Source organism: Bufo bufo, chromosome 4, assembly GCF_905171765.1.
Source record: "Bufo bufo chromosome 4, aBufBuf1.1, whole genome shotgun sequence".
NCBI lineage: Eukaryota > Metazoa > Chordata > Amphibia > Anura > Bufonidae > Bufo > Bufo bufo.
In genome coordinates this window covers 365,850,384-365,877,534 of record NC_053392.1, presented here as the reverse complement: position 1 = coordinate 365,877,534, position 27,151 = coordinate 365,850,384, and the positions used below count along the sequence as shown (strand labels likewise).

At 40.5% G+C, this 27,151-nt stretch overlaps 1 protein-coding gene across 2 annotated transcripts in view; it reads right to left on the bottom strand.

Annotated features, from left to right (window-relative positions):
- Positions 1-2,447: 2,447 nt before the first annotated feature.
- Positions 2,448-27,151, bottom strand: part of C4H6orf58 (chromosome 4 C6orf58 homolog) — a 39,107-nt gene continuing 14,403 nt past the window's right edge. The window contains exons 2-7 of one of the 2 annotated variants that reach the window (XM_040429118.1): positions 26,753-26,839; positions 17,084-17,262; positions 13,157-13,290; positions 12,687-12,925; positions 3,983-4,198; positions 2,448-3,744 (exon numbers count right to left, since the gene is read on the bottom strand). In XM_040429118.1, the coding sequence (XP_040285052.1) occupies positions 4,017-4,198; positions 12,687-12,925; positions 13,157-13,290; positions 17,084-17,262; positions 26,753-26,839 (821 nt within the window). In that variant the 3' untranslated portion in view covers positions 2,448-3,744; positions 3,983-4,016. Of the gene's footprint in view, positions 4,199-12,686; positions 12,926-13,156; positions 13,291-17,083; positions 17,263-26,752; positions 26,840-27,151 lie in introns of both variants that reach the window. The other variant, XM_040429117.1, reaches the window with a different exon arrangement.

Genomic DNA, 27,151 nt, shown 5'->3' with positions numbered 1-27,151 from the left:
GAGATCTTTACCTTATACCTTATCTCTGTGTAGGCTTCACTCCTGGTTTTGGCTCACAATGACTGATGGAAATCACTGACTAAAACGCTAACGTGTGAATAAGACATAACTCTGACTCTAGACTGACTCTCTCTAGCTCAGTCCCATCCTTGGCAGTATGTCGGACTAGCCCACTCCTACCAAGAGAGGGGAGGAATGGAATGGTAAATTCCATTCCTGTACCAAACATTGCCAACCATACTCCATCTGCTGGTGAACCAAGTGCATTACATGTCATTACATTCACATAGCAAAAGAAACATGTAAAATGCAGTAAACAAGTATAAAATAGTAATACCCGCAACTCTGAGTGTATTAGAACCAGAACAGCAAGGAGCAGGTAAGTATGAATCATTCACTAGTGGAGGCAGGCTGCGAGCATCACTTAAAAGTTAGTTATTCCATGAAAACCCCTGGAAAGGCTAAGGAAACCTTTGGGGCATTTTTTTATGATTGCATTTTACTAATTTCGGGCTAAAAATAATTTTCAATTGGTCTTTAATAAAAATGTTCAGACATATTTGAGATACAGTTTTCAGAGTATCATTTTTGAAGCCCTATCTCTGATCTCCAGACTTCATAAACACTAATTTAAGCCATATTCTTATCAGTTTAATAACAGTTTAGCTAGAATGAGTGTGTATGTGATCAGAAGATCAAAGGCTTCACATGAGCCATCAGCTGATGGGACTTAAAAGTGATACTCTGCACATGGGCTGATTTTTTAACCCCTGTATCTAAAAAATAGCTGAACATTTTAAAAGAAGAACAATTGAAAAAAATAATTTTGCCCAAAATGAGCAAAATGCAATCATAAAAAATGCTCTGAAGGTGTCTATAGCCTTTAAGGCTTCAGTGTAATTTTTTGTACAAGTAGAACTTTTTTATTGCTCTCTTTTAACATGTGCATATAATACTATTTTATTTATCACTGGAAATTGCTGGCAGGAAATATATACTTATTACCTACGTTGTTTTACTCAGGTATCATCCTAGTTGAATTTTAGGAAATAATTGCTGATCATTAGATAATATAAGTCTAGAAGAATTACAGTTATGCTAGTAGATAATATGTGTAATGTTAAAAGTCATAAAATCTAGAAGCAAATTGTATATAAAATAAAATATTTATTTGAATAATATAATAGGCCTAGGAATGGCACCTTAATTTGATCATTTTCTCTGAGAAAATGTGTCTTTGGAAATATAGTTGATACAATTTCTACTGAATTTTTAAATGTATTTGAAACTCTTGCACATATGCTGATTTACATATATATAAGATGAAAGTGGTAACAGTTAAAATATCTGTCTTTATAGCCATATGAGGCACAGTAATGGTATATCATATGGATCTGTTCTGCATTTTGTGATTCCAACACAACTAGAAGTAACATAAATAAACCTGGTCTAAAAAGTGTTGCATTTTAATATATAAATGTATACTGCAAAGTATTTAAGTTGTAACTAATGTTGTGCTGCTTCTCCATTATCGTGAAAATGACTACAGGAACCTGGAATAGAATATGACTTAATTGTACAAGTAGCAGTAAACTAATAATGTTTGGGGAAAGCAGCTGCTGAAAGAGCTATTAAAATGCCAGGATAAACACTATAAAATGAAGGATATAAGCACAATAACTAAACAGAAGCGATCATAAGAAGTGGTTAAATCCTCATAGTATGGCGCCAAAGGGACTCAGTCTACCCTCTGGCAGGTTCCGTGTACCCTTCTGTGGGCATGAAACCTTTTCCTGACATAGGATCCTGTATGCGTCAGCTGGTTGAAAAGTGTTTTATGATTTTACATGATGATGGCCCCAGTCAGAAACCCTGATTTAAAAGCAAGTATAGTTGATCTTGGAAATGTATCTTATTGCTGTATTTAAATGGAGTTTTAGAGCAAATATAGACTCTAAAAAAACTACTAACCTCACTATGTAGGTGATATGGAGAGCAAGGAAAACATAGTGCATGTGATGTTCATGCAGGTTGTATGGAAGAGAAAGCAACGTTGTAATCCTCCCAATGCTGCAATCACCAGGAGGCGGTCCTTGATGTTCAGTGCCCTGAGTTCTCTGCACTGCATGATTCCCAGCCCCTCCCCTCTGCTCTGAATGACAGCTCTAGCAGTCTTCTGATTGAATGTGTGAGCTGTCACTCAATTCAGAGGGAGGGCTGAGAAATGTTCAGTACAGAGAGCCCCAGACACTGAACATGCAGGGACCACCTCCTGGGCACTTGCAGTTTTCTAACCAGGGGCTTAAAACTTTTATATCACTGTCATACTATGACATTACATGAAGTATATTTGACTTGCTCTTTCTGTCACCTATATAAGCAGTTTTGAGGGGTGGAAACTGCTGACAGACTCCCTTTAAAATTAACTGGACCTGTCACTTCTGCTGACATGTCTGTTTTAGTAAATACTTGTATTCCCTATAATGTAAGAATCCTGGAGCTGCTTTTTTAGAGCACTGCATTGGGCTGTTTCTCTGTTATTTCTCCTAGAAATGCACAAATACATATACAACTGGGCGTTAACATTCTCCCTACACAGTCTTATACTGGCGGCACTGATTGGACAATGTCTGACTGTGTCTCCAACACCAAGTCATCAGTTTATTTATAAATTTGTAGGAGGAACAGAAGAACAGCACAACATAGATTTCTTAGAAAAGATGCTCCAAAATTATTATTTTATGTGGGACGCAAGAATTTACTAAAATAGACATGACAGGAGAGGCGACGGGTCCTCATTAATTACCTGGATACATAATCATAAAGTCTGTTCACCTTTCACTACATTTTAAAAACTGTATCATTTTTTTTTCTTTTTAATAACTAAGTAATGATCCAGCTGTGACCAAATTACCCGCCCATCCCTTTGCCATATAGCCATTACAATCCTCTGCAGATGTGCTCATCTCTGTTACACCACACTGCCCTTCTAAACCGCCCGTATATATGTTGTTAATGACACAAACATTGCTTATGGCAAAATATTTCTATGGTGAATTAACTTAATTATTCAACAGCTGGCAGCTGCAGTAATTACTTTAAGATCATAATACATGATATCTGTTAAAATATAATTACTCTGATCTATGAACCAAGTAATTAAAAGGAAAAAAAAAACACACTTCGTTAGACCTCATTACTTTATTTCCTTTGAAAATTGTTAAATAATAACACCATATTAGAAGTGTGTCCATTGAGTGACACAATGTAATTGAAAGCTGGATTTGGATATATTAAAGGTTATAAAAATATTTAATCAGATTTAATAAGAAAAAAACCAGTCATTTCTTTTAGTGTTTTTTTCCCTTGTCCTGGAAAATGTTTTATTTTTTCCAATCTAAAAATATAATTATAGACTTGTAAAATTGATTGTAGTGAGTGCACTCACCAAGCATGAAATTGACCTGTTATGGTCAAAAAATAGTGAGTGTTGTAAATATTTTAATTATTCGCCTAGCAATGTACTTGTGGCGTTAGTCAATGCTCTTAAGTCTAGTACCTGATTCAAATGCAATGGAGTGAACAGAAAACAATTATTGTTTTTAAGCTTGTACCATCCCTTGGTATTGGCCGTGGTATCGTCACTACTGTTCATCGAGGTGGGCTAAATCACACTGCTATATGCTATTTTTGTTCAAAACACAAATCAGTTCATTCAAAGCAAAATAATACCTAGCCATTAAGCCAAAGCACTTGTCCTATTACAGTTTCATTCTTTGCTCAAGCAAAGGGAAAAGAGTGCAGATTGAGTCCAGTTATCACTTGGCCTTACATCAATCTCCTAATGACTTTAGAAGATGAATTAATAGAGTTCTCATTTGTATTCTCAGCTAGATATGTCTTAAAGAGGATGGTATGAGCTAAGCAAGAGTAACTAATTAGAAAATTGGTTGTGACAACATTGCCTTATTAAGAGTGTCGCTCTTAACAGTACAAGTCTACTAAATATAATTCCTCTAACTCTGCCCGTTTTTCTGCACCTCACATGCTGAATTTTTAGCCAATTCTGTAATGATCTTAATAATTGTTTGTGGTGCCATGTGTGGGTCAGTGATCATATTTTGAAGGAGATTTCGTCCAGCAGCTCTTCCTTGTTCAGAACACATGGCTTTTTTCCAGAGTCTCAACAGAAAACCACCTATGAAAAAAAAAAATATTAAATTGTAAATAATAATAATAATAATAATAATAATAATAATAATAAAAACTTATTTTAGTTTATTAACCCTTTCGTGACCAAGGGTCATTGATGCCCTAATGTCCAGGTCAAAATTTACAAATCTGACATGCGTCACTTTATGTGGTAATAGCTTTGGAACACTTTTACTTATCCAAACCATTCTGAGATTGTTTTCTCGTGACATATTGTACTTCATGATAGTCATATATTTGAGTCAATATATTTCACCTTTATTTATGAAAAAATCCAAAATGTACCCAAAATTTTGAAAAATTCACAATTTTACAAATTTCAATTTCTCTGCTTCTAAAACAGAAAGTCATATCTAATAAAATATTTATTACTTAACATTTCCCATATGTCTACTTTATGTTGGCATCATTTTGGAAATGTCATTTTATTTTTTTAGGACGTTAGAAGGCTTAGAAGTTTAGAAGCAATTCTTAAAATTTTTAAGAAAATTTCCAAAACCCACTTTATAAGGACCAGTTCAGGTCTGAAGTCACTTTGTGGGGCCTACATAGTGGATACCCCCATAAATGACCCCATTGCAAAAACTACACCCCTCAAGTTACTCAAAACTGATTTTACAAACTTTTTTAACCCTTTAGGTGTTCCACAAGAATTAAAGGAAAATGGAGATGAAATTTCTAAATTTCACATTTTTGGCAGATTTTCCATTTTATTGCATTTTTTTATTTAACACATTGAGGGTTAACAGCCAAACAAAACTCAATATTTATTACCCTGATTCCGCGGTTTACAGAAACACCCCACATGTGGTCGTAAACTGCTGTACGGGCACACGGCAGGGCGCAGAAGGAAAGGAATGCCATACGGTTTTTGGAAGGCAGATTTTGCTGGATTGGTTTTCTGAACGCCATATGTTTTTTATTTTTCTGCCGATCGTCTTGTGCAAGGGCTCGTTTTTTGCAGAAAGTGTTGAGGTTTTAATTGGTACCATTTTTGGGTACATAGGATTTTTTGATCATTCATTATTACACTTTATATGGCAAGGTGACCAAAAAATTGGCTGTTTTGGAACAGCTTTCATTTATTTATTTTTACAGCGTTCATCTGAGGAGTTAGGTCATGTGATAGTTTTATAGAGAAGATCGTTACGGACGTGGAAATACCTAATATGTATACTTTTTCTTATTTATTTAAGTTTTACACAATAATAGCATTTCTGAAACCAAAAAAATTATGTTTTAGTGTCTCCATAGTCTGAGAGCCATAGCTTTTATATTTTTTGGGCGATTGTCTTAAATAGGGTATCATGTTTTGCGGGATGAGGTGACGGTTTAATTGGTACTATTTTGGGGGTCATAAGCCTTTTTTATCACTTGCTGTTGCACTATTTGTGATGTAAGGTGACAAAAATAGCTTTTTTTTATTTTTTTTTAATAGTGTTTATCGGACTGGGTCTATCATGTGATATATTTATAGAGACGGTCGTTACGGACGCGGTGACACCTAATTTGTGTATTTTATTTTTTTATTTTTTTTATAGGAAAAGGCAATTTCTTTTTTTAATTTACATTTTTATTTATTTATTTTTCATTTTTATTATTTTCACTTTCCTTTTTTATCAAGTCCCTCTTGGATCATGAAGATCCAATGGGGCTGATGGCTGTACTATACTTTGCAATGCTCTTGCATTGCAAAGTATAATACTATTAGATGCCCTGTAGGTGGCAGCACCAGATGCCTTTGCCATGGCAACCGGACGCCTTTGCAAAGCGTCCGGTTGCCATGGCAACCATCGGGCGCTGCTATCAGCGCTGCAGCCCCGATGGTTCAGAGAGGGAGCTCCCTCCCTCTATTAACCCCATGGATGCTGCAACCGCAGCATCTATGGGGTTACAGCAGAGTGTCAGCATAGAGCTGACACTCGCTGCTGATGGCGGCGGCTCAGGAATGGAGCCGCCGCCATCACACACAGCGGGGGCACAGGATCGGGGGCAGCGCTGGAATGGGGGGGGGTTGTATTGGGGTACGGCGGCTAACCTTGAGGGTGAGGGAGGCTGGGGCAGGAGGGGCGGGGAGACAGCATGGGGCGGACCGCATCAGGGAGGGACTACATAAATATGGACGGGGAAACTACTTCATCAGGGGCAGGCGCGCACAGGGGGGTGTTGGAGGAGCACAGATCGGGGGGCACAGGAAAGGGGCACAGATTGGGGGCCACAGAGACACTACCTGATTTCAGGCTGTGATCTGCAGAGCGCAGATCAGAGCCTGAAACCGGCATTTTTTCCACTGCCGCGATCCGATTGGTTAGTCTGCACAGACTAACCAATCGGATCGATTGTCGGCAAGGGGCCACTCTGATTGGTCCCTTGCCGGCATTACTGAACTGTATGCTGTCCATGACAGCAGCAGTGCGGGGGCAGAAGCTTTAATCCAAGTGCTTTGCAGCGCTTGGATTAAAGAACTGTCTTGACGTTTATAGACGTGATAGCTGCACGGGGCATGTGCAGCTATCACGTATATATACAGATTGCAGTCGGGAAAGGGTTAATGACCCTGGGTTACACCCTTTGGAATTATAGCATCTATCCTGAGGATAGGTCATCAATATCTGAATCTTGTAAAACCCCTTAACTATGTGTTTGAGGGACGTTAATGGCAAGATAGGCAACAGAACTTATCCACTGCACCTGAACCCAGTCTTAGAACAATTTATATATTATCTAATTTAAAGTGGAATTCCTGGTGATAGACTTTTTACATAAACATGTAATAAATAACCTATACAGAACAAAAATATATCATAACTATAAAGGTGTAATAAGGAGGCCAAGTTAAAATGGTTTTCCAGGATAGGTCATCAATATCAGATTGCATGGGGATTCATTAAAAGGAGTGCTCCGAGAATGATTTAAAATGGCCACTAGCACCCTGTCCGAATGTGAGCAGGACTGGTTGCCATCACTTGCAGAACTGCCTAGGGGGCTGAGGGAGCAGGGCCTCACTACACTCTACACTGCTCTACATTAGATGATAAAGCTGAGATACTGCCTATAATATGCCATCATGGCTGAGCAGCCTGACAGGAGAACTCACCAACATGTAGTACATACAAGTGCCAGAGAGTAGTATATAGTGAGGCCCCCAAGTCTAGGCAACCAGTCCTGCTCTCAATCTAGGACAGGTTGCTGGTGTTTTTCCCATTTAAGGGAATGCAGTTCAGGGGATGAAGAAAATAGGTTGGATACACTAGTCACCATATATAGCACCATTTCTTCTTTTAGCGAGTACTCTCTGCCGGTCAGCATAAGCTGGTCACATGTGTGACACGCACAAAGTCTCCTATAAACCACTAATTATACATGGTCCTTCATAGTTAAACCATTCTGACCTATCATTTTAGAGCCCTTTTAGACCTTTTACTGAGTTGACCTGTATCTACATAATTGGAGGCATCTTACAGATTACCTAATTAGAGGGCACCTTTTTTCTCATGAAAATGTAACTTGAGTAATGAGAACAGTCCACACAATGCTTTAATGCAATAAGGATTTGTATGTAATACAATAAAAATACATAGAGTGGCCTTTTTTTTTAAAGTGTGATATAACCTGGATAATGTAGTTATCATAAAAATGTTAAGAATAAAGTGTAGAGAATAAAGTAGAAAAAGTAGAGAATAAGACAGATAAGAGCACAAGAAATTATAGGTGTTAAACCAAGGACAGACCAAGAAGAAGGTTTTAACATGAAAAGGTGTGATAGATTTAATGTGACCTGTCAATTATACATCAGTTCTGATAAGGAAGATGTCCTTAATAGGTTTATATAATGAGTAATGAAACGGAAAAGGTGGCAGCTGAGAACAAGTGGAGACAAGAGCTAAAAATACAGTGCAATCTCTCCATCTATAATGAACTTCTTGACCTGTCTTATAAAGAGGAGGTACTGTGCAGAATCTCGGAGAATATACAGTATGCCAATTTATGACACTTAAAAATCTACCATATGCCATGTTTATTGTCTATAAAACACAGTCTGGACTGATATTGGAAGGTCTGAGTGGGATGTTCATGAATTAGAGTTTCTGTTCTTCAACTTTCCGCTTGTTACACTGTCTTCCTCTAGAGCAGTGGTGGCGAACATATGGCACTGGTTCCAGAGGAGGCACTCAGAGCCCTCTCTGTGGGCACCCACACCCTGGAATATGTCTATTGTGTACCAATATGCCTTAGACTTTTCCTGCCATTCATCAGGGCGCACTATGAACAGCACAGGCAGCGCACTGAATGCAGGCAGGCTATTATAGATAACTGATAAAGTACATGGAGGATATACTGGACTGTAGTATTCAGGTAAAATTGCCTTGTTGGCGCCTTGTGATAAATAAGTGGGTTTTGGGTTGCAGTTTGGGCACTCGGTCTCTAAAAGGTTCACCATCACTGCTCTAGAGTCTAGACCTTCCTTAGGAATAACACACTGTATCAGTTTTTCAGTGTCTCCATTTAAGAAATTACAAACTCTCTCCTGATTTCTCCCATACTCATGTTTGCTTGACCTCTGGTGGTGATTTGTCTCTGAGAGCAAAAGGACTAAGGAGTTGAAATTCATTGGCCAATCCTTATCTCAACATCAGCCATTGTAAGAGAGACAGGAGGCCACCATGCACATTTGATGGATGACTGGTTTCAGCTAAATTTGCAGGTTTGGCCCAAATTTTTCTATTGTGTGTGCCAAGCTTAAAGGGGTTGCCAAAGTTTAAAGGTAATCTGCCACTAGTGACCTCCCTGTCCAACTGTTTGCATAGCCACATAGCTGTAGTTCATCTTATTAATGTGCTGTTTTTCTTTTGTTGATCTGAAATGCCATTTCCAAGTTATTATACTTTTTCTTAATCTGCTCTTCTTGCATCCAATCTCCACTCCTTTCTGTGGTCAGCCCTTCTCTTACTACTTTGCAACTGCCTGGTTCTGTCAATGAAAGTAACAATGGAGGGGCTGGCCACAGAAATTAGTCGAGCTTGGGGGCAACAATAGCAAGGGCAATTGTGACACCCTCATTGCACCAAATGCATAATTTGCATATTAAAAAAGAGTATAAAAAAAGAAACTGTGTTTTAATCAGGTGAACCACAGCTACAGTATGTGTCTATTCAAACAGGGATAGGGAGGTTGCTGTCAATGAAAGCACTGATCAGCTAGTGATGGCCTATACTAAGGATAGGCCATCACTTAATAAAAGCTGGGCAACCTATTTTACACCTCATTGCAATTTTATTGTATATTGACACCACAGAAGCCCATTAGTACAATCATCCTAACATATTTCTTTTGAACCAGGACACTGGCCAAAGAGATGGAAAGAAACTAGGTTTAAAAAAATGTCTGAACTTTGTTCTTTTACATTATGGTTGGATTCACACATGCATTTTTGGTCCAGATTATGGTGTAAACACAGGAATGGATACAAAAGAGATATGTATGAGCAGTAGCGGAGTGGGAACTCAAAGTGGTCTTGGAAATAAAAGTAAAAATGGACACGTTGTAGACGGGACGGAACTGGTAGAAATCACGACTAAGCCAAGTAGGCGAGGTCAGCAAACCATTATGCAGCACAGTCACACCATGTGAATACAGAAACAACACACCTACACCAGGCAGCCTATCGAAAGGATAATCCACAGCATTCCCTTGAATTAATACCAAATATTCAGGTTTTAGGAGATCCAGGTTCAGTGAATAACAATATGAAGTCCCTCTGGCCCTGTATATACTTTCTAGTGTTATTCACTGAGACTGGATCTAATAAAGTCTGAATATGGAGTGCTGTGGATTATCCTTTTGATTACATATGACTTTGGCATGTCCTCCAAATGTAACACAGAGTGCAGGGTTTATATTTGTGAATACCATAGAGCCTGAAAGAGCCCCCCCTACCTGTGCTTCCCCTCTGCCTGCCCCCCCCCCCCCTCTGCCTGTGCCCCCCTGCCCTGATGATGAGAGAGCTGTATGGCTGGCCTGGGCCCCAACACACAAGAGTAAATAGGGAGGCTGTCAGCACAGCGTCAGAGGCAAATTGATGCTAGGAGTGAGAGAAGCCTCATGTCCTTTGATACCTGGAGGGCGGACAAAAAAATAAAGTCTGCTGTGACTTCTATCCGCCCGGCCACTGGATGTCAAAGGACCTGACAGCAGGTGGAACTGGCAGGCTACTGTTAGCAGCAAGGCTGGCAGCATGATAATGTCAGATAAGGGATATCTGTGGCCCGGGCCCTCACTTCAATACACATAATGGCCTCCAGCAGCCCTGCTGCAATGTCATTATTATGCCACTGGTGACCTGTGATGTGTATTACAGTTAGGGTGCTAGGCTGTGGAATCTTCCTGGTAAGGTACATTGCTAATCTGTCACACATATGAGTCTTTCCTTTATATGTTTCCTTCCTTTTGAATGTTTGATTTTTGGATTCTTTCGGTTCAAAGAAAAAAAAAAACTATCCCAAAAACTGCCTGTTTTTTTTGTTCAAATTCATTTTAATCTTGAGCAGTGATCTAAGTAATTCAAAGTAATCATGCCAAAAGGACAATTTGACTATAGACAATATCAATCTCTAGCACTAATAAACTAAATGGCAAATATCGTTCGGAGCAATGCTACAACCAATACATTATGTAAAAAATTACAGAATCCTTTGGCAAGTCCCCTTAACGAGAACCTTGGACAGGGCTTACATAATAAAACTCAGTAAAGAGAACTAGTAATAACATTCATTAAAACCCTGCTGTGAATTACAGAGAAAATTGTGTTAATCTTTTTGTATAAAGTAAGCCATGGGAAGTTTTCTATTCATTATATGATTGGGCTGTATTATTACTATATTTCACATCTGGCTGCACCATTATTTCACACCAGTTCACTTCTTTGAAATAATACACCAAGCACATTCTAAACATATTCTTTCATATGCACCTTGATGAACACTGAGGGAAATGAGACCTGCAGAGAAATTCAGAGAACAATTCTGGTAGAAAGTTTACAGTTTACACAAGCATATTTGACTAAATCAATTCTCAAAATTACATTTGAAGTGAAGGCATTCAATTATTCATTTTGTAATATTAAGTTGGCAAACTCTACATTCAATTATCCACCAAAGTACATAAAGTTTGTCAAACATTATTGCCATATAAAATGTAAATAGTACATCTTCCTTAAGATTAAAGGTGGCAGCTGCATTTAATAAGAGTTACAAGTATATGATCGTGCAAATACAAAGGAAATGTGGTCATTGCATCACTGAACGCAGAGCTTTCACCACAAGATGTGAAAGAAGACTGAGAGGGTTTCACGTAGAAAAGGTTAGATTTGTATTGTCTGAAGTTCACAATAAAATATTTAAAGGAGAAGTTGTCGCAGATATTTTTACATCTGAGACCATCACTGATCTCCAGAACAAAAGGGCACTAGTTACACTTCTTTGGCACTACTTCAAGGTGTTTTCCCCTGAAGAATTGTTTATACTGAAATCCAGCCCTGACCACAGCAGTTTGTAACCGATCAGCATTGCTGAGGTCACTGCTGTGGCCAGTGATCAGATGCAGCGGTCACATGTCTGTGTTGGGGAGTCATCGCTGTAGGCTGGTAAACATCATAACAGGATTTATTCTAATCCCTTTAAAACATTAAAGGGGTTGTCCAGCCTTTACTAAGTGGTGGCCTATAGTCAGTATAGGCCATCACTAGCTGACCGTCAGGGATCTGACACCCTGCTCCCACTAGCTGTTCGGATGTAGCTTCATCACCGAAAGTCAGTGTCATAACTACACAGCACTGCCAATCTTGTTGTGAAGGCAGCTTGTTACTGCAGCACTGCTCCCATTAACGCTGTAGGACAGACAGGACCCTTCCTAATATCTACTATGTCCTGACCTGACACTGTGGGTCACAACTTAGGTCCGGCCCTCAGTATGTGACGTTTGGGTCATGTGGCACAGACAGTATGTTGGAACACAAGAGGCAGAGCAAGGGATTCCAGCATGCAGCCCTTGAGTCCTTCCTCTGCTCCATTGGCTCTGTGCACTCTTGCACTCTTCTGCGCCCTCCGTTACTGCTGTCCACCTGCTCTCTAAATTAATGGATGGCCAGGCGGTGAGCTGAACAGCAGTGATGATGGCCGTGGCACTCAATGCAGTGGCTGCAATTGCCCATTTTGCCCCTGCTCCCTACATTGGCCCTGGATGGAGGGGAAGAAGGCAAAGGGGAAATCAGGGGGATGCATTGATTTAAGAGTTTATCTCAGGGCTTTACTCTAACATAAGAACAGCATTTCATTATACCTTCATGTTCTCAATAAAAAAGTGCAACTTTATTTTTAATTCCTGAAACATTTACTATCATTGGAATGCAAGTTTAACATTGTATGTATGTATTAAATTTTGCTCTGCTGGACACCAGCATTTTCCAGTGAACATACCTGTAAATCTGTTAACTTGATAAATCAAATTTAATATCGACAGAACCCTATTTTCTTCTTCTGAGAAGTCAGGGATGTTGGGAGGCTTATCATTCTCTACCAGCATCCTGTTTGGTAGAAATGTCTGAAAATCATTTGTGCTCTGGAAATCAGTGGGGAAGTGAGCAGCTGCTAAGAATTCAACAGTCGTTGCCCATTCTTTTCCAAATCTTCCTTCAGGACCTGAGAGGTAGCGTAACCTGTGCAGACATGAATATTAGAAACTTTTTGGGATTTGCTACAAATATTTATTTATACATATTTTAACACTTTGTAAAGTTGTTAAGAATAATTGTTTCATAAACAGCTCTTACAAGTGGAAACATGATGGTGAACATTTATCAGAACAGTACTACTACAGATCTACTGGGACAACAAAAAATAAATAAAAAATAGACAAAAATAGCCAATTTGCTTTTCGGCCGCTGTACCTTTCCGAGCAGCGTGGAAGTGCAGCGTTAATAGACTCAACATGAGCCCTCCACATATAGGATAAGACTCTTTCTTCTTCTTTGGATAATGATGGGACAGACATGTTAGATATTTCATTTGATGTCTTGATTGACTGCAGTAAAAATATAGCATAACAAATATTTAGAAAATAACAATGATGTAGAGAAATAAGTCTGCTTATTTTTGTTCATTATGTTTATCTATGTCTCTGTTAAATGGGTTGTCCGGCTCTAGGGTCTCATACTCACCTGCTGTCACATGCCCTACTGTAGCAATTAACTGGCCCCATGTGGCACATCACTAATTGGTCATGTACCACGGTACCATGTGACATCCAAAGGTTTACAGGACGGGGACAGGGAGATCTGAAGGGGGCTAGATTTGAGCAGCAAGTGAAAATACATTTTTCAACAAGTACATAACTGTACAACATTGCAACATTGCAACATTGCAGGGGTCTATAAAAAATATTCTCAATGCTGGACAACCTCTTTGACCCCCACCCCCACTCCCCTAACAGTCACATTAAAATTGGAAAAACTCTCCTGGAAATGTCACGGTTTTATTGTAGATTTTGAATTTATATCTGAAATAAATATCATTTCCACACAACTCAGATTACTTAAGCCCATTTAACCCTTTAGGCTACTTTAACACTCGCGCTTTGTGCGGATCCATCATGGACGGATCCGTTCAGATAATACAACCGTCTGCATCCGTTCAGAACGGATCAGTTTGTATTATCTTTAACATAGCAAAGACGAATCCGTCTTGAACACCATTGAAAGTCAATAGAGGACGGATCCGTTTTCTATTGTGCCAGATTGTGTCCGAGAAAACGGATCCGTCCCCATTGACTTACATTGTTTGCCAGGACGGATCAGTTTGGCTCAGTTCCATCAGACGGACACCAAAACGCTGCAAGCGGAATGGAGACTGAACTGATGCGAACTGATGCAAACTGATGCATTCTGAGCGGATCCTTTTCCATTCAGAATGTATTAGAATGCAAACTGATCCGTTTTGGACCGCTTGTGAGAGCCCTGAACGGATCTCACAAACGGAAAGCTAAAGCGCGAGTATGAAAGTAGACTTAGGTAACAACTTTTAGCCATAACGCATAATGCCACACATGTACAGCATTATGAGCAAGGGCTTCTATGGATAGGGCTGCTGCACTGAACCCGCTCCATACGCGGCGTATAATACAGCAGGCATCCGGCTGCAATGACAGAGATCGGAGATGACACCAAAACTGGTCATTTAAGCTCTCAGGAGCTGCGTTCAATAGTGATCACTGTATTCTCTTGCCTTCTAATTAGAGCCCTCGCAGTGGTGAAATCACGGGGCTGCAATCAGTTACCATGATAGCCTGGGGCCTGCTAAAGGTTCCCAGGCCTGTCATGGTAATCTGCCTGCAAATCTGTGCACGAGGCACAGCTCAGCAGGCAGAGCAGCAGAATCCCACTCACCATAATAGTTTTATAACATTTTGAATGGGAGAAGGGATCCAAAGAACCCAAGTCCTTGCCCCGTAAGGGGGCTAAAAGTTACTGTGTAAAAAGTCTAAAAAGAAAACAGAAAAATATTTAAAAAGTTCAAATCATTCCACTTTTCCAATTTTGCATATAATATATAAACAATAAAAAAGTAATAAAACTAAATGAAAACGATACAAATGTAGTATTGCTGTAATCGTATTGACCCACAGAATAAGAACTTCATGTCATTTTTAGCTTACAGTGAACACTGTAATATCAAAACCCCCAAAACCTTTGCAGAATTGTGTGTATTTTTAATTTTTAAATTTACTCAATTTTCCAGACATGGTACTGTAAATGAAATGGTGACATTACAAAGAGCATTTTGTCCTGCAAAAAATAAGTCCTCATATGGCTTTGTGAACGGAAAATTTAAACAGTCATGGCAATTGGAATGTAGCGAGGAAAAGTAAAAAATTTTAAAATTAAAATACCGTATTTTTCGCCCATAAGACGCACCTGGGTTTTAGAAGAGGACAATAAGATAAAAAAATAAAAAAACACTTCTACCAACAACTACCTCTCCTGCTCCTGGACGCCGCCGCTCCTCACCTACATCGCAATCCTCTTCCTTCTCCTGTCGGCTGTGCTGTGATCTGATGCGCACAGCGTGAGGTCACAGAGCGCCCTCACGCTGTGCACAGCCTTCGCAGCCAACAGCCGAGGACCAGAAAACGGTGAGTACAGAGCCTTCACAGCTTCCTGGTCCTCCTGTACTAATGAGCGCTTCCTGTCACGGCTGAGGATGGGGGAAACCCTCAGCCGTGAGGTGCCAGGTGTTGATGTAGCTACTCGGCCATGAAGCCACAGGACAGGGAGCAGGTCACCTCCTACAGCGTCCCTACCCTGACCCTAACTCCTAACCTGCATGGGCCGACCTTTAAGGTAGGAGGGCCCATGCGCCGGAACCTCGGAGCCCTGTCTTACCCTCCGCAGATCCCTGAGCTAGGAGCTGGGTAAGGCAACCCACTCCTCCTTGACACGGAGGAGCAGGAGCCTCAATGGCCAAGCTGTTGGGAAAAGGGGAACAGAAACAGCAATACGGAAATGGCAGGTGAACAGACATTCACCAACCTGCCACAGCCCTGCTGACTGGATCCCTAAACAGACAGGGATCCAGAACCGTTATGCTGCACAAACACATATGAAAATCCCAACAGACAAACTTGCTACAACACACACATAAAGACATAGGCATACATAAAACCTTAACTTAAACCTAAACTCAAACTGTAAACTTAAACTATGACCACAGTGGTGGCTCTCACTGGCGGATGACAAACACAGGAGGCTGCTATCAGCAAGCATGCTGAAGCAACCTACTGAGCTCTGCAAGAGAGAGGGTCTTTATAGGCCCAAGTGGCCACACCCAAAGATTGGACACACCCAGTGACATCACACACACACACTGGGAAGGAAGTTAACCCTTCCAGTAACACAGAAGGTAAAACACAACTTAAAGGGGAAGTGCACACAAAACATAATACACAGTGCACACAACACACATCACACAAAACCGCATGCACAACGTAGCGAGCTGCAATGGCACAGCTCCGACTGCTACGCTGCCACATACACACTGTTGCCAGCGGCAACCACAGGTGAGGCAAATACCACAGCCCTCACCTGTGATTGAACACCAAAGAGAACCGCTGACAACCGCAGGCGGTTCAGGAGTCACGGTCATAGCCATGGCCGTGACACTTCCATAATGGAAGCGCTCATTAGTATTCGCCCCATAAGTCGCAGGGGCATTTTCCCCAGTCCTTAAGGGTTCCAGGTTAAGGACCAGTAACATTTCAGCCCGTTTATGTTCCAGCGGTCATAATATTTGTACTTTTGAGTCATGTATTAAACTTTGAATTTTGCAAGACGATTTGTAGTTTTTATAAGAACCATGCTGGAGTACGCATCATGCACATTACAAGTCAAAACTTGGAAAAATGTGAAGCATGTTTTTCCAAAAAATGAAGTAATGTTTCTTATCTTTTAATATTCTTATACACATAAGATAGCTGTTTTTTGCATGGCCTAGGGCTTCTCCTAAAGTCGATCAAAGTGGACATGGCAGTTGCAGAGAGAGAAGAGCCTCTAAGTGTAACCGCAACGCCCCGATTGCTCTTAGAGGCTCATTTGCATATATTAAAACTTCATTTTTCTCTGTAAGGCACATATGAACATGGGAAAAACACAGATGCCTTCAGATGCAAGTGCAAATGCAACAGGTCAGCCAGTTTCATAGGTACAAATCTGCAGATTCCATTTAAACAAACAATTATGGATAGCCACACATTTACACATAGGAGGAATGCAAACAGTAGCAATCGGCATATGCAGTTTCTGCTACATGGGTAACCCAACTACCTCAAAAAAGGAACTCCATTCATCCAATGCTTTAGAAGATGTGCGACAGTCTTCAATGCTGTAGCAAAAGTCAGTAGATTCATCTGGGCGAGTTATGACTATGCCAAAAGGAAATCCTTCAAATAACCCAGCATCAACAGCTCCAAGAAATGGGATAACAGCCAAGTAGTAATTCATACCTAAAATAAGGTAAAATATATGCTATAAAGAAGTTATATATTTATATATTTTTTTTAAATCCAGTGGTTTTTACAAAACTGAATATGGGCACACATATTGCACCTATTTACTGCAGGATAATGTTTTTTGCTTTCAATAAAGTTCACCGAACATAGGTGCATATTTACAGTACTAATCCTATAGATTGTGTAAACTTAGGCTGTCTACACTTGCACCCGATTTATCACAGTGGCTGGATGATAAATGGAGTGTAGGGATATACACTTTTGTCTAGTTCTATGCCAACTTACCTTGAGACAGAATTTTAACAGAATTATGGAGCAATTTTGACAGAAAGTGGTACATAGTGGATCATGTCCCCTATCCAGAGAAGACAATCCCCATTCATTCCAATTCATAACTCTTTGAGTGGGAAACAATTGAAGAAGCGCTAGTTGCGACAAATTGTGCCAATTTGCATCACTTTTTAGACAGATTTTGTAAATCTGGGCCATTGTCTATACAGCCATCAAAATGTAAGTATAGAAGAATATCTCCTGTTACCATCTTTAGAGTGTCGTTTACTTCTGTGCTTTATATATATTTGTACAGATTTGTTAAGCTGCCGCTAGACTTCCTGTAGTTTGCTATTGGTCTGTATTGTGCTAATTACTTTAGGTGGAGAGTATGGTGCCTGTGCCTCGCATAGGGACCATACAATGGCAAAGAGTACAATAAGTGAATAAAAAACTAATCTGGATGGACTTTATGTATCACCATACAAATGATATACAATTGCTCTTCAAAGTCTAAGACATCTATTTGGATGCTAATATGTTAATCAGCTGAACTGCATGATCTCTTATGGCACTGATAAGTACTGGTACTAACAATCATAATGATACTTAATCATAATGATACATAATAAGAATGTTACAGCGGTGGTCCTTGCCTATCATGCTCTATTCCTTCCAGTGGGCATGGCCGCCACCTTGCTCCCCCACTCCACAGCTTCAGGGCTCAAGCGGTCCGACCACATCGATATTTCTCTGTTCCTACCCAGCGGTCCTGGCCCATGCAGGGTGAGGCCTGCTTCCTGCCATTGATGCATCTCACTGTCCATGGGACATGCTCACTCTCTCTGGCTCTTAAAGGTTCCAATGTGTGCACATCCTAATCTTCCCCAGCGAATAGCTAGCTACCCTGGATTACTTAAGGCACCTTCTCCTATGTGAAGGTTGCTTGAACAATAGGTTCTGGTTTGTAAGTTTCCTGAAAAAATGTGCTGTTAGTTTGCTTACCTGTTCCATGTTCCAACTTCTGCCTGACTCCTGGATTTCACCCTTTCCCGCCTAACCAGACCTCCGTGTGATCTCTGTGCTGACCCTGAGCTGCCTACCTTGACTTCAGACTAGTGTATTGCATTAACTTTGCCTTTCCTGACCTCAGCCTGTCACTGAAAACACTTTAGCCTCATCCCTTAGAGCCCTGCACTGTTGTCTCTTGACCCCCGTGGCAGCAGTCTGGTGGTTCCCCTGCAGGAGAGTCCAGATCCCTGTACGAGAGTTAAAGAGACACTGCCCCTATCCTGTCCATACCCAATCTATAGAGTAAAATATGCAGACTGTTTCTCTAGTGACAACAGCAACACAATGCAGTAATAGTAATAATGATTATCACTAGACAGGAATGTAATATATTCCTAACAAATGGAAACTATTTTCATCATGCAGAAAATACATTTTCAATCATTGACTGTTGCCATAAATAATAATGTTTTATTACCATATTTAAAAAAAAAAGAAAGAAAGAAAAGCAACTATTGTATTTAGCCTCTTTTCAGACAGGTATAATACAGTGATTTTTTTGAGCCCATGATATGGGCTCATCAGAACCAGGGGTATAGCACTCCAACTTATTCTCTGATTAATTACAGGAGGGTCAGGTGCTCAGTCCATAAGACAGGAGTAATAGAGCAGCCATATGTCTATAACTGGCCATAGTTGGGCCCCGTTCGGAGTTGTGTTTGGAATTTAATTTCCAAATCCGGCTGAGGATCAGGCTACCGGAGCTCACTGTATCCAGCATTGCAGGATTTGACTGTGTACCACCAGATCCCCATTGACTATAAGAGGTGTGGACCATATACATTTCTGCTTAGGTCACACTTTGTGATTGGATTTAAAACTGGCTGAAGGATCGTGTCCAGAGATTTGTGGTCAATGATTCCTGTTCTGAATGGTCCCCGGTTATAAGTAGTGTACCCCAATGTTCAGTGCTGGGTCCCCTATTATTTAACTTATGTATTAATGATGTAGAGCAGGGATGCTCAAACTGCGGCCCTCCAACTGTTGCAAAAACTAAAATGCTGTGTATGTAGACTTTAATGCAGGGATGCCCAACCTGCGGCCCTCCAGCTATTGCAAAACTACAACTCCCAACATGCCCTAATAGCAGTAGACTGTCCAGGAATGCTGGGTGCTGTAGTTTTGCAACAGCTGGAGGGCCGTAGTTTGGGCATCCCTGATGTAGAAGCAATCTATGGATCTATCGAAGATGTCCTTGAACTACAAGCTGACTTGAACAAATGAGGTTAAATGTGGATAAATGTAAAGTTATGCATTTGGGTAGTTACATAGTAACTGTTTTCTCAGAAAAGAAAATAGACATAATGTGGTCATAAAAAATGCTACCAGACACATATCAACCTTAGCTAATGTTTTTTTACCTTTTAAAAAACAAACAAAAAAACAACAAACCAAAGAAACCATTTCCGCTACTAGTTTGTCCATCTGTAAATCTGCAACATTTGATACAGCTATTACTAGACTTTAATTGCAAATAGACTAAGTTTGAGATATTTGTAATGTACTTTGTTATTTTCACTCATTGCTTAGCACCTACACATTCCACAGCTTTAAATAACATCTGTCCCCATTTACTAAGAATGCAAATTTTAGCAGGATAATCTATCAGTATGTTTTGAGTATACCTACAAAGCAGGAGGAGAACAATCTACTTGCAAATGTTGTTAAGCAGAAATAATGGCCACCAATGATGTTGGAGACATCGAGGAGAGTGCTATGCATCAGCCACTGTTGTCACCAGACGAGCCTTTGGTGTTGGCGGTGGTAGTATTACAGTATGGGCATGTGTGTCTAGTAAATACAGAACTGCCCTACACTTTGTGTATGGTTCAGTGATAAGCCCATACTACTTGAATAACATCATTAATACAGTCATAGTGCCTCTGCATGAACAACACAGATTTAATTTAAACTTCATGGACGGCAATGTGCCTGCTCATGGAGGTCTCATTATTAGGGAATGGCTGCTGGAGACTGGGGTACCTCAATGGAGTGGCCTGCACTTTGTCCAGACCTGAATCACATTGAAAACCTATGATATAAAGGCTCATAACTCTGTACCCCAGACCCTCAATAACCTGAGGGCCGCCCTTCAAGAAGAGTGGGATGCCATGCCTCTGCAGACAATTAGTCAACTTGTGAACAGCATGAGACGTCGTTGTCAAACTGTAATTGATGCTCAAAGCCACATGACAAGTTATTGAGACATTGCCATTTTATGTGGGGATATACCCACCACTGTTATTGGCTTTTGTTTCAATAAATTAGTAACATAGTAACATAGTACATAAGGCCGAAAAAAGACATTTGTCCATCCAGTTCGGCCTGTTATCATGCAAGTTGATCCAGAGGAAGGCAAAAAACCCTGTGAGGCAGAAGCCAATTTTCTCCACTTTAGGGGAATAAAAAATTCCTTCCCGACTCCAATCATGCAATCAGAATAACTCCCTGGATCAACGACCCCTCTCTAGTAGCTATAGCCTGTAATATTATTAAGCTCCAGAAATACGTCCAGGCCCCTCTTGAATTCCTTTATTGTACTCACCATCACCACCTCCTCAGGCAGAGAGTTCCATAGTCTCACTGCTCTTACCGTAAAGAACCCTTTTCTATGTTTGTGTACAAACCTTCTTTCCTCCAGACGCAGAGGATGTCCCCTCGTCACAGTCACAGTCCTGGGGATAAATAGATGATGGGATAGATCTCTGTACTGACCCCTGATATATTTATACATATTATTTAGATCTCCCCTCAGTCGTCTTTTTTCTAAAGTGAATAACCCTAATTTTGATAATCTTTCAGGGTACTGTAGTTGCCCCATTCCAGTTATTACTTTAGTTGCCCTCCTCTGAACCCTCTTCAGCTCTGCTATGTCTGCCTTGTTTACAGGAGCCCAGAACTGTACACAGTACTCCATGTGTGGTCTGACTAGCGATTTGTAAAGTGGTAGGACTATGTTCATATCACGGGAATCTATGCCCCTTTTGATGCAACCCATTATCTTGTTGGCCTTGGCAGCAGCTGCCTGACACTGGTTTTTGCTGCTTAGTTTGCTGTTTATTAAAATTCCTAGATCCTTTTCCATGTCAGTGTTACCGAGTGTTTTGCCGTTTAGTATGTACGGGTGACTTGCATTTTTCCTTCCCATGTGCATAACCTTACATTTATCAGTGTTAAACCTCATCTGCCACTTATCTGCCCAAGCCTCCAATCTATCCAGATCCCTCTGTAGTAGTATACTGTCCTCATCAGTGTAAATTACTTTACACAGTTTAGTGAAATCTGCGAAAATTGATACTTTACTATGCAAGCCTTCTACAAGATCATTAATAAATATATTGAAGAGAATAGGGCCCAATACTGACCCCTGAGGTACTCCGCTAGTGACAGTGACCCAATCTGAGTGTGTACCGTTAATAACCACCCTCTGTTTTCTATCACTCAGCCAGTTACTTACCCACATACAGATGTTTTCTCCCAGTCCGAGCATTCTCATTTTATATACTAACCTTTTATGCGGTACAGTGTCAAATGCTTTGGAGAAGTCCAGATATACGATATCCATTGATTCGCCGCTGTCAAGTCTAGAACTTACCTCCTCATAGAAACTGATTAAATTAGTTTGACATGACCGATCCCTCACGAAGCCATGCTGATATGGCGTTATTTGCTTATTTCCGTTGAGATGCTCTAATATAGCATCTCTCAGAAAACCTTAAAACAGTTTACCCACAACAGATGTTAAACTTACTGGCCTATAGTTTCCAGGCTCTGTTTTTGGCCCCTTTTTGAATATTGGCACCACATATGCCACGCGCCAATCCTGTGGGACATTCCCTGTCAGTATAGAGTCTGCAAATATCAGAAATAAGGGTCTGGCTTTGACATTACTTAATTCCTTTAGGATACGGGGGTGTATGCCATCCGGTCCTGGCGATTTGTCTATTTTAATCTTTTTAAGTCGCTGATGTACTTCTTCCTGGGTCAGACAGGACACTTTTAATGGGGAATTTATTTTTGCATTCTGCATGTCATCTGACAATTTATTTTCCTCAGTGAATACATTGGAGAAAAAAATATTTAACAGCTTTGCTTTCTCCTCGTCGCTCTCTGCGACTCCCCCCTCATTACTCTTTAAAGGGCCAACACCTTCAGATTTATACTTTTTAACATTTATATAATTGAAGAACATTTTAGGGTTAGTTTTACTCTCTTTGGCAATTAATCTCTCGGTCTCTAGTTTGGCCGCTTTTATTTGTTTTTTACATGTTCTATTTTTTTCCTTATAGTTTTTCAGTGCTTCCGTGCAACCCTCCTGTTTTAGTGTTTTATATGCTTTCTTTTTGTCATTTATTGCTTTCTTTACAGTTCTATTTATCCACATTGGTTTCTTTTTGTTCCTTAACCTTTTATTACCATACGGTATGTACCTCTCACAATGAGTTTTTAGGATGTTTTTAAAGATATCCCATTTTGTGTCTGTATTTGTGAGGACTTTGTCCCAGTTAGTTTGGCCTATGGCCTCTCTTAGTTGGCTAAATTTAGCATTTTTGAAGTTTGGTATTTTTGTTCCTCCCTGTAGAAACGCTCTTTTGAATGATAATTGGAAGGTTATTACTTTATGGTCACTATTTCCCAGGTGTCCCCTGACCTGCACGTCTGTTGTTCTGTCAGGTCTATTGGTTAATACTATGTCCAGTATGGCCGTCCCTCTAGTTGGGTCCTGAACCAGTTGGGAGAGGTAATTGTCTTTGTTTATTGCCACGAACCTGTTTCCCTTATGAGATATACAAGATTCAGTTTCCCAGTCTATATCTGGGTAGTTGAAGTCCCCCATAATAACCACCTCATTATGATTTGCCGCCTCGTCTATCTCGTTTAGTAGTAGATTTTCTGTGGACTCTGGTATATTAGGTGGTTTATAGTAAACTCCTATTAGTAATTTATTGTTGTTTTTAGCTCTATGTATCTCTACCCATAGTGACTCCACATGTTCATGTCCCTCACTTATATCTTCTCGGACTGTGGGCTTTAGACAGGACTTTATATAAAGGCAGACCCCTCCCCCTCTCCGGTTTTGACGATCCTTTCTAAACAGACTGTAACCTTGTACATTAACTGCCCAGTCATAGCTATCATCCAGCCATGTCTCAGTTATTCCCACTATGTCATAGTCCTCCTCCCACATCACTAATTCCAGTTCACCAGTTTTATTAGTCAGGCTTCTGGCATTAGTATACATACATTTGAGAGGTTTATGTATATTTTTTACCCTACACCTTTCCTTCTGAACTGTTCTAGTCCCTCCTTCCATTCCTCCCCCATTCTTATTACCTTGCCCCCGGTCTCTATCTGCACTATCTTCCCCTCCTATAACGTAATTACCCTCCCCCCCAGTCCCTAGTTTAAACACTCCTCCAACCTTCTAGCCATCTTTCTCCCCAGCACAGCTGCCCCTTCCCCATTGAGGTGCAGCCCGTCCCTACGATGGAGCCTGTAGCCGATAGAAAAATCGTCCCAGTTCTCCAGGAACCCAAACCCCTCCTTCCTACACCAGTTCTTGAGCCACTTGTTAATCTCCCTAATCTCCCATTGCCTTTCTTGTGTGGATCGTGGTACAGGCAGTATTTCGGAAAATACTACCTTTGAGGTCCTTGCCCTCAGCTTTTGACCTAAATCCCTGAAATCATTTTTAAGGACTCTCCACCTACCTCTAACTTTGTCATTGGTTCCGATATGGACCATGACCGCTGGATCGTCTCCAGCCCCTCCCAGTAATCTGTCAACCCGATCCGCGATGTGTCGAACTCTAGCGCCAGGAAGACAGCACACTGTTCGGCGATCACGGTCTTTGTGACAGATTTCCCTATCTGTTCCCCTAATAATGGAGTCTCCCACTACCAGCACCTGTCTGGCCTGCCCTGCTCTCCTGGTTCCCTGCTTACTGGAGCTGACATTCCCCTGACTGACTGTTTGAGATGAGGACATCACCATTGCATGCTTCTACATAAATACCCTAATTTTATGATATAATATCACTGTAGCCTGAACTTTTTACGCCTCCATAAATTTCACCCGAAAGTCAAATATCCCCAATTTTTTATGAGCAGTCTGAAAGTTATACAACTGCTCCATCTGCAGTGTCCCACTATGTGGCCGTGGGCACCGCAAACTTGTTTTATTATGTTTTATTATCATGTATTATTCCTGTATGCACCCAGAGGTGAGAAGTCCAATTCTACAGCTCACTCTTCCGGGGTGACCAGTGTCCAGCTACTAAAGCAAGTATTCAAGGGGATTATTATATGTATTTCAAGTCAAAGGATAGCAGACGGCCATACTTAAAGGATATATGGATCTATAGGTTCCAAATCACAACTCAAACAACAAAATTTTATACAAAATCACAGATGTTTTTATTGGTACAAAATAAAGTTGTGACCACTGGCCACACAGACATTTAAGAACACTTAAAATGCCATACAGATCGCAGATGTGTGGTAGTTACAATAAATATGCGTAAAGTGCAAGTGCTAAGTAACTTTACAGCAATTACCCCTTGAAAAAGCTGACGGCGAAACGCGCGTCGGGGCACGGACTGTCAGTGCTGTGGTAGAGATCTTGGTCAGTATGCCTCTTCATTTATGTTATTATTTGTTTAGATTATTTGATGTGAGTATTAGGTCCCTTTAGTCTAGGGTCCACTGGTGACCTCTGGTAATATATTATAGACAGGACTATACTCTGTATTAGGCACTGACTAATCTCATTGCTATAAAGTTACTTAGCACTTGCACTTTACGCATATTTATTGTAACTACCACACATCTGCGATCTGTATGGCATTTTAAGTGTTCTTAAATGTCTGTGTGGCCAGTGGTCACAACTTTATTTTGTACCAATAAAAACATCTGTGATTTTGTATAAAATTTTGTTGCTTGAGTTGTGATTTGGAACCTATAGATCCATATATCTTTTATTGGTTATATAATGAGTGATTATGGATCACTTACTTGTTTGAAATAGGGAAACAGTGTTGGTTTGGCCATACTTAAAGGCTTCCCAGGCACCTTTGCAAGCAGTTGTAGGACACACCCTGAGGACAGATAGGCCATCTGTCAGAAAACACTGGAAAATAGAGGTTCAAGGACTCTGCAAACCACCTTCAAGTCAGGTTAAGATCGGGCGAGAGTTTTTACCAGCCAAAGACTTTTATTTCTTCAAAGCCTAGTCTGAAGCAGTAGCTTTCTTGCATATATATATATATATATATATATATTTGTGTTCGAGGCCACGGTCCGTAGGATAGACGGAGGGGACCCTAACAGTGGCTGATGTGTGCCTGGAGCCACGTTACGCGGGTAGGCCTAAAAGAGGGCCAACCCTAGGTAGAGTGAAAAAGGGGACAGGAAAGAAAAAAGAAAGGGGGGGGGGGACAAGGGTGGGATGTACGAATGCGGCGTGCGTGGCGGAGAGGACCCAGGAGTGGGGGGTTTAAGAGGAGTGACCTGGCCCCGCCCACAAATACAGGCTGCATGCAGCCTTAACTACATATATATATAAAAATATAAATATATATATATATATATATATATATATATGAAAGACTAAGAGCCTGTTTCTTCTGAGGACTTACATTTCCCTACCCCTGTATGCATGAGACTGTATTTTACACTGGGATGTACCAAAGACTTTATTCCTTGTATGGAATTGTTACTAGGAGCAACAGTAAAAGTTATAAGTTGAATTACACCATCCTTGTCTTAGTCTTCAGTTCTTTAATTAACACTACAGTAAATGGTTGTACCACCACAAAAGGTACTGGCGTCATGACTACAAGAGACCTTGCTATAGGCACATTAATACAGACCATCAAGGGCACCTCGAACCACCATCTGGCCTGTGTTCCTTACACCAGAGTGTGCCCCAGAGGATTCCTGTGCCGTTCTCCTCATCACTTATGCGAGCCTGCCCAGGGACGACATAACCGTGAGTAGCCAGAACTGTATTTCCCTTGGCCCACCTAATGCTCACACCGTGACCTCACCTATAATTCCCCTGTTGGTCTGGCATACTGCACATCCATCCAGTTTTCTAGGATTATTTTACTATTCCTGTAACAGGTTAGTACTGCTATACTCACAAGCCCACCAACTTTTTGTTGAGATGCTTGTTTGGTCTTCACTGTTCTGACCACGTGAAGGCTGCTTAGATGGATCTTGTAGTCGACCTAATTTAGAAAAATTAGAAAGTAGATTATTCCAGTCACATAGTGAAATTCATTTCTCTCTGCTAATAATAACTTTACACCTTAACATCATCATGACTAATGAGAAAAAGATAAGACAATCAGACAAAACACATTTTATATAATAACTTACAAAGATCTTATTAACAGTAATATTTCCGAAATATATGATCTCTGTGGAGGGAAGCATACTTATCTCTTTCCTGCCACTTGGTTCCTCTCCTTCGGTCCACTGCAGTGTTCACTGTATGCTGGTACCCACTTGTAAATTTCTGGCATAGGTAGGAGTCACAT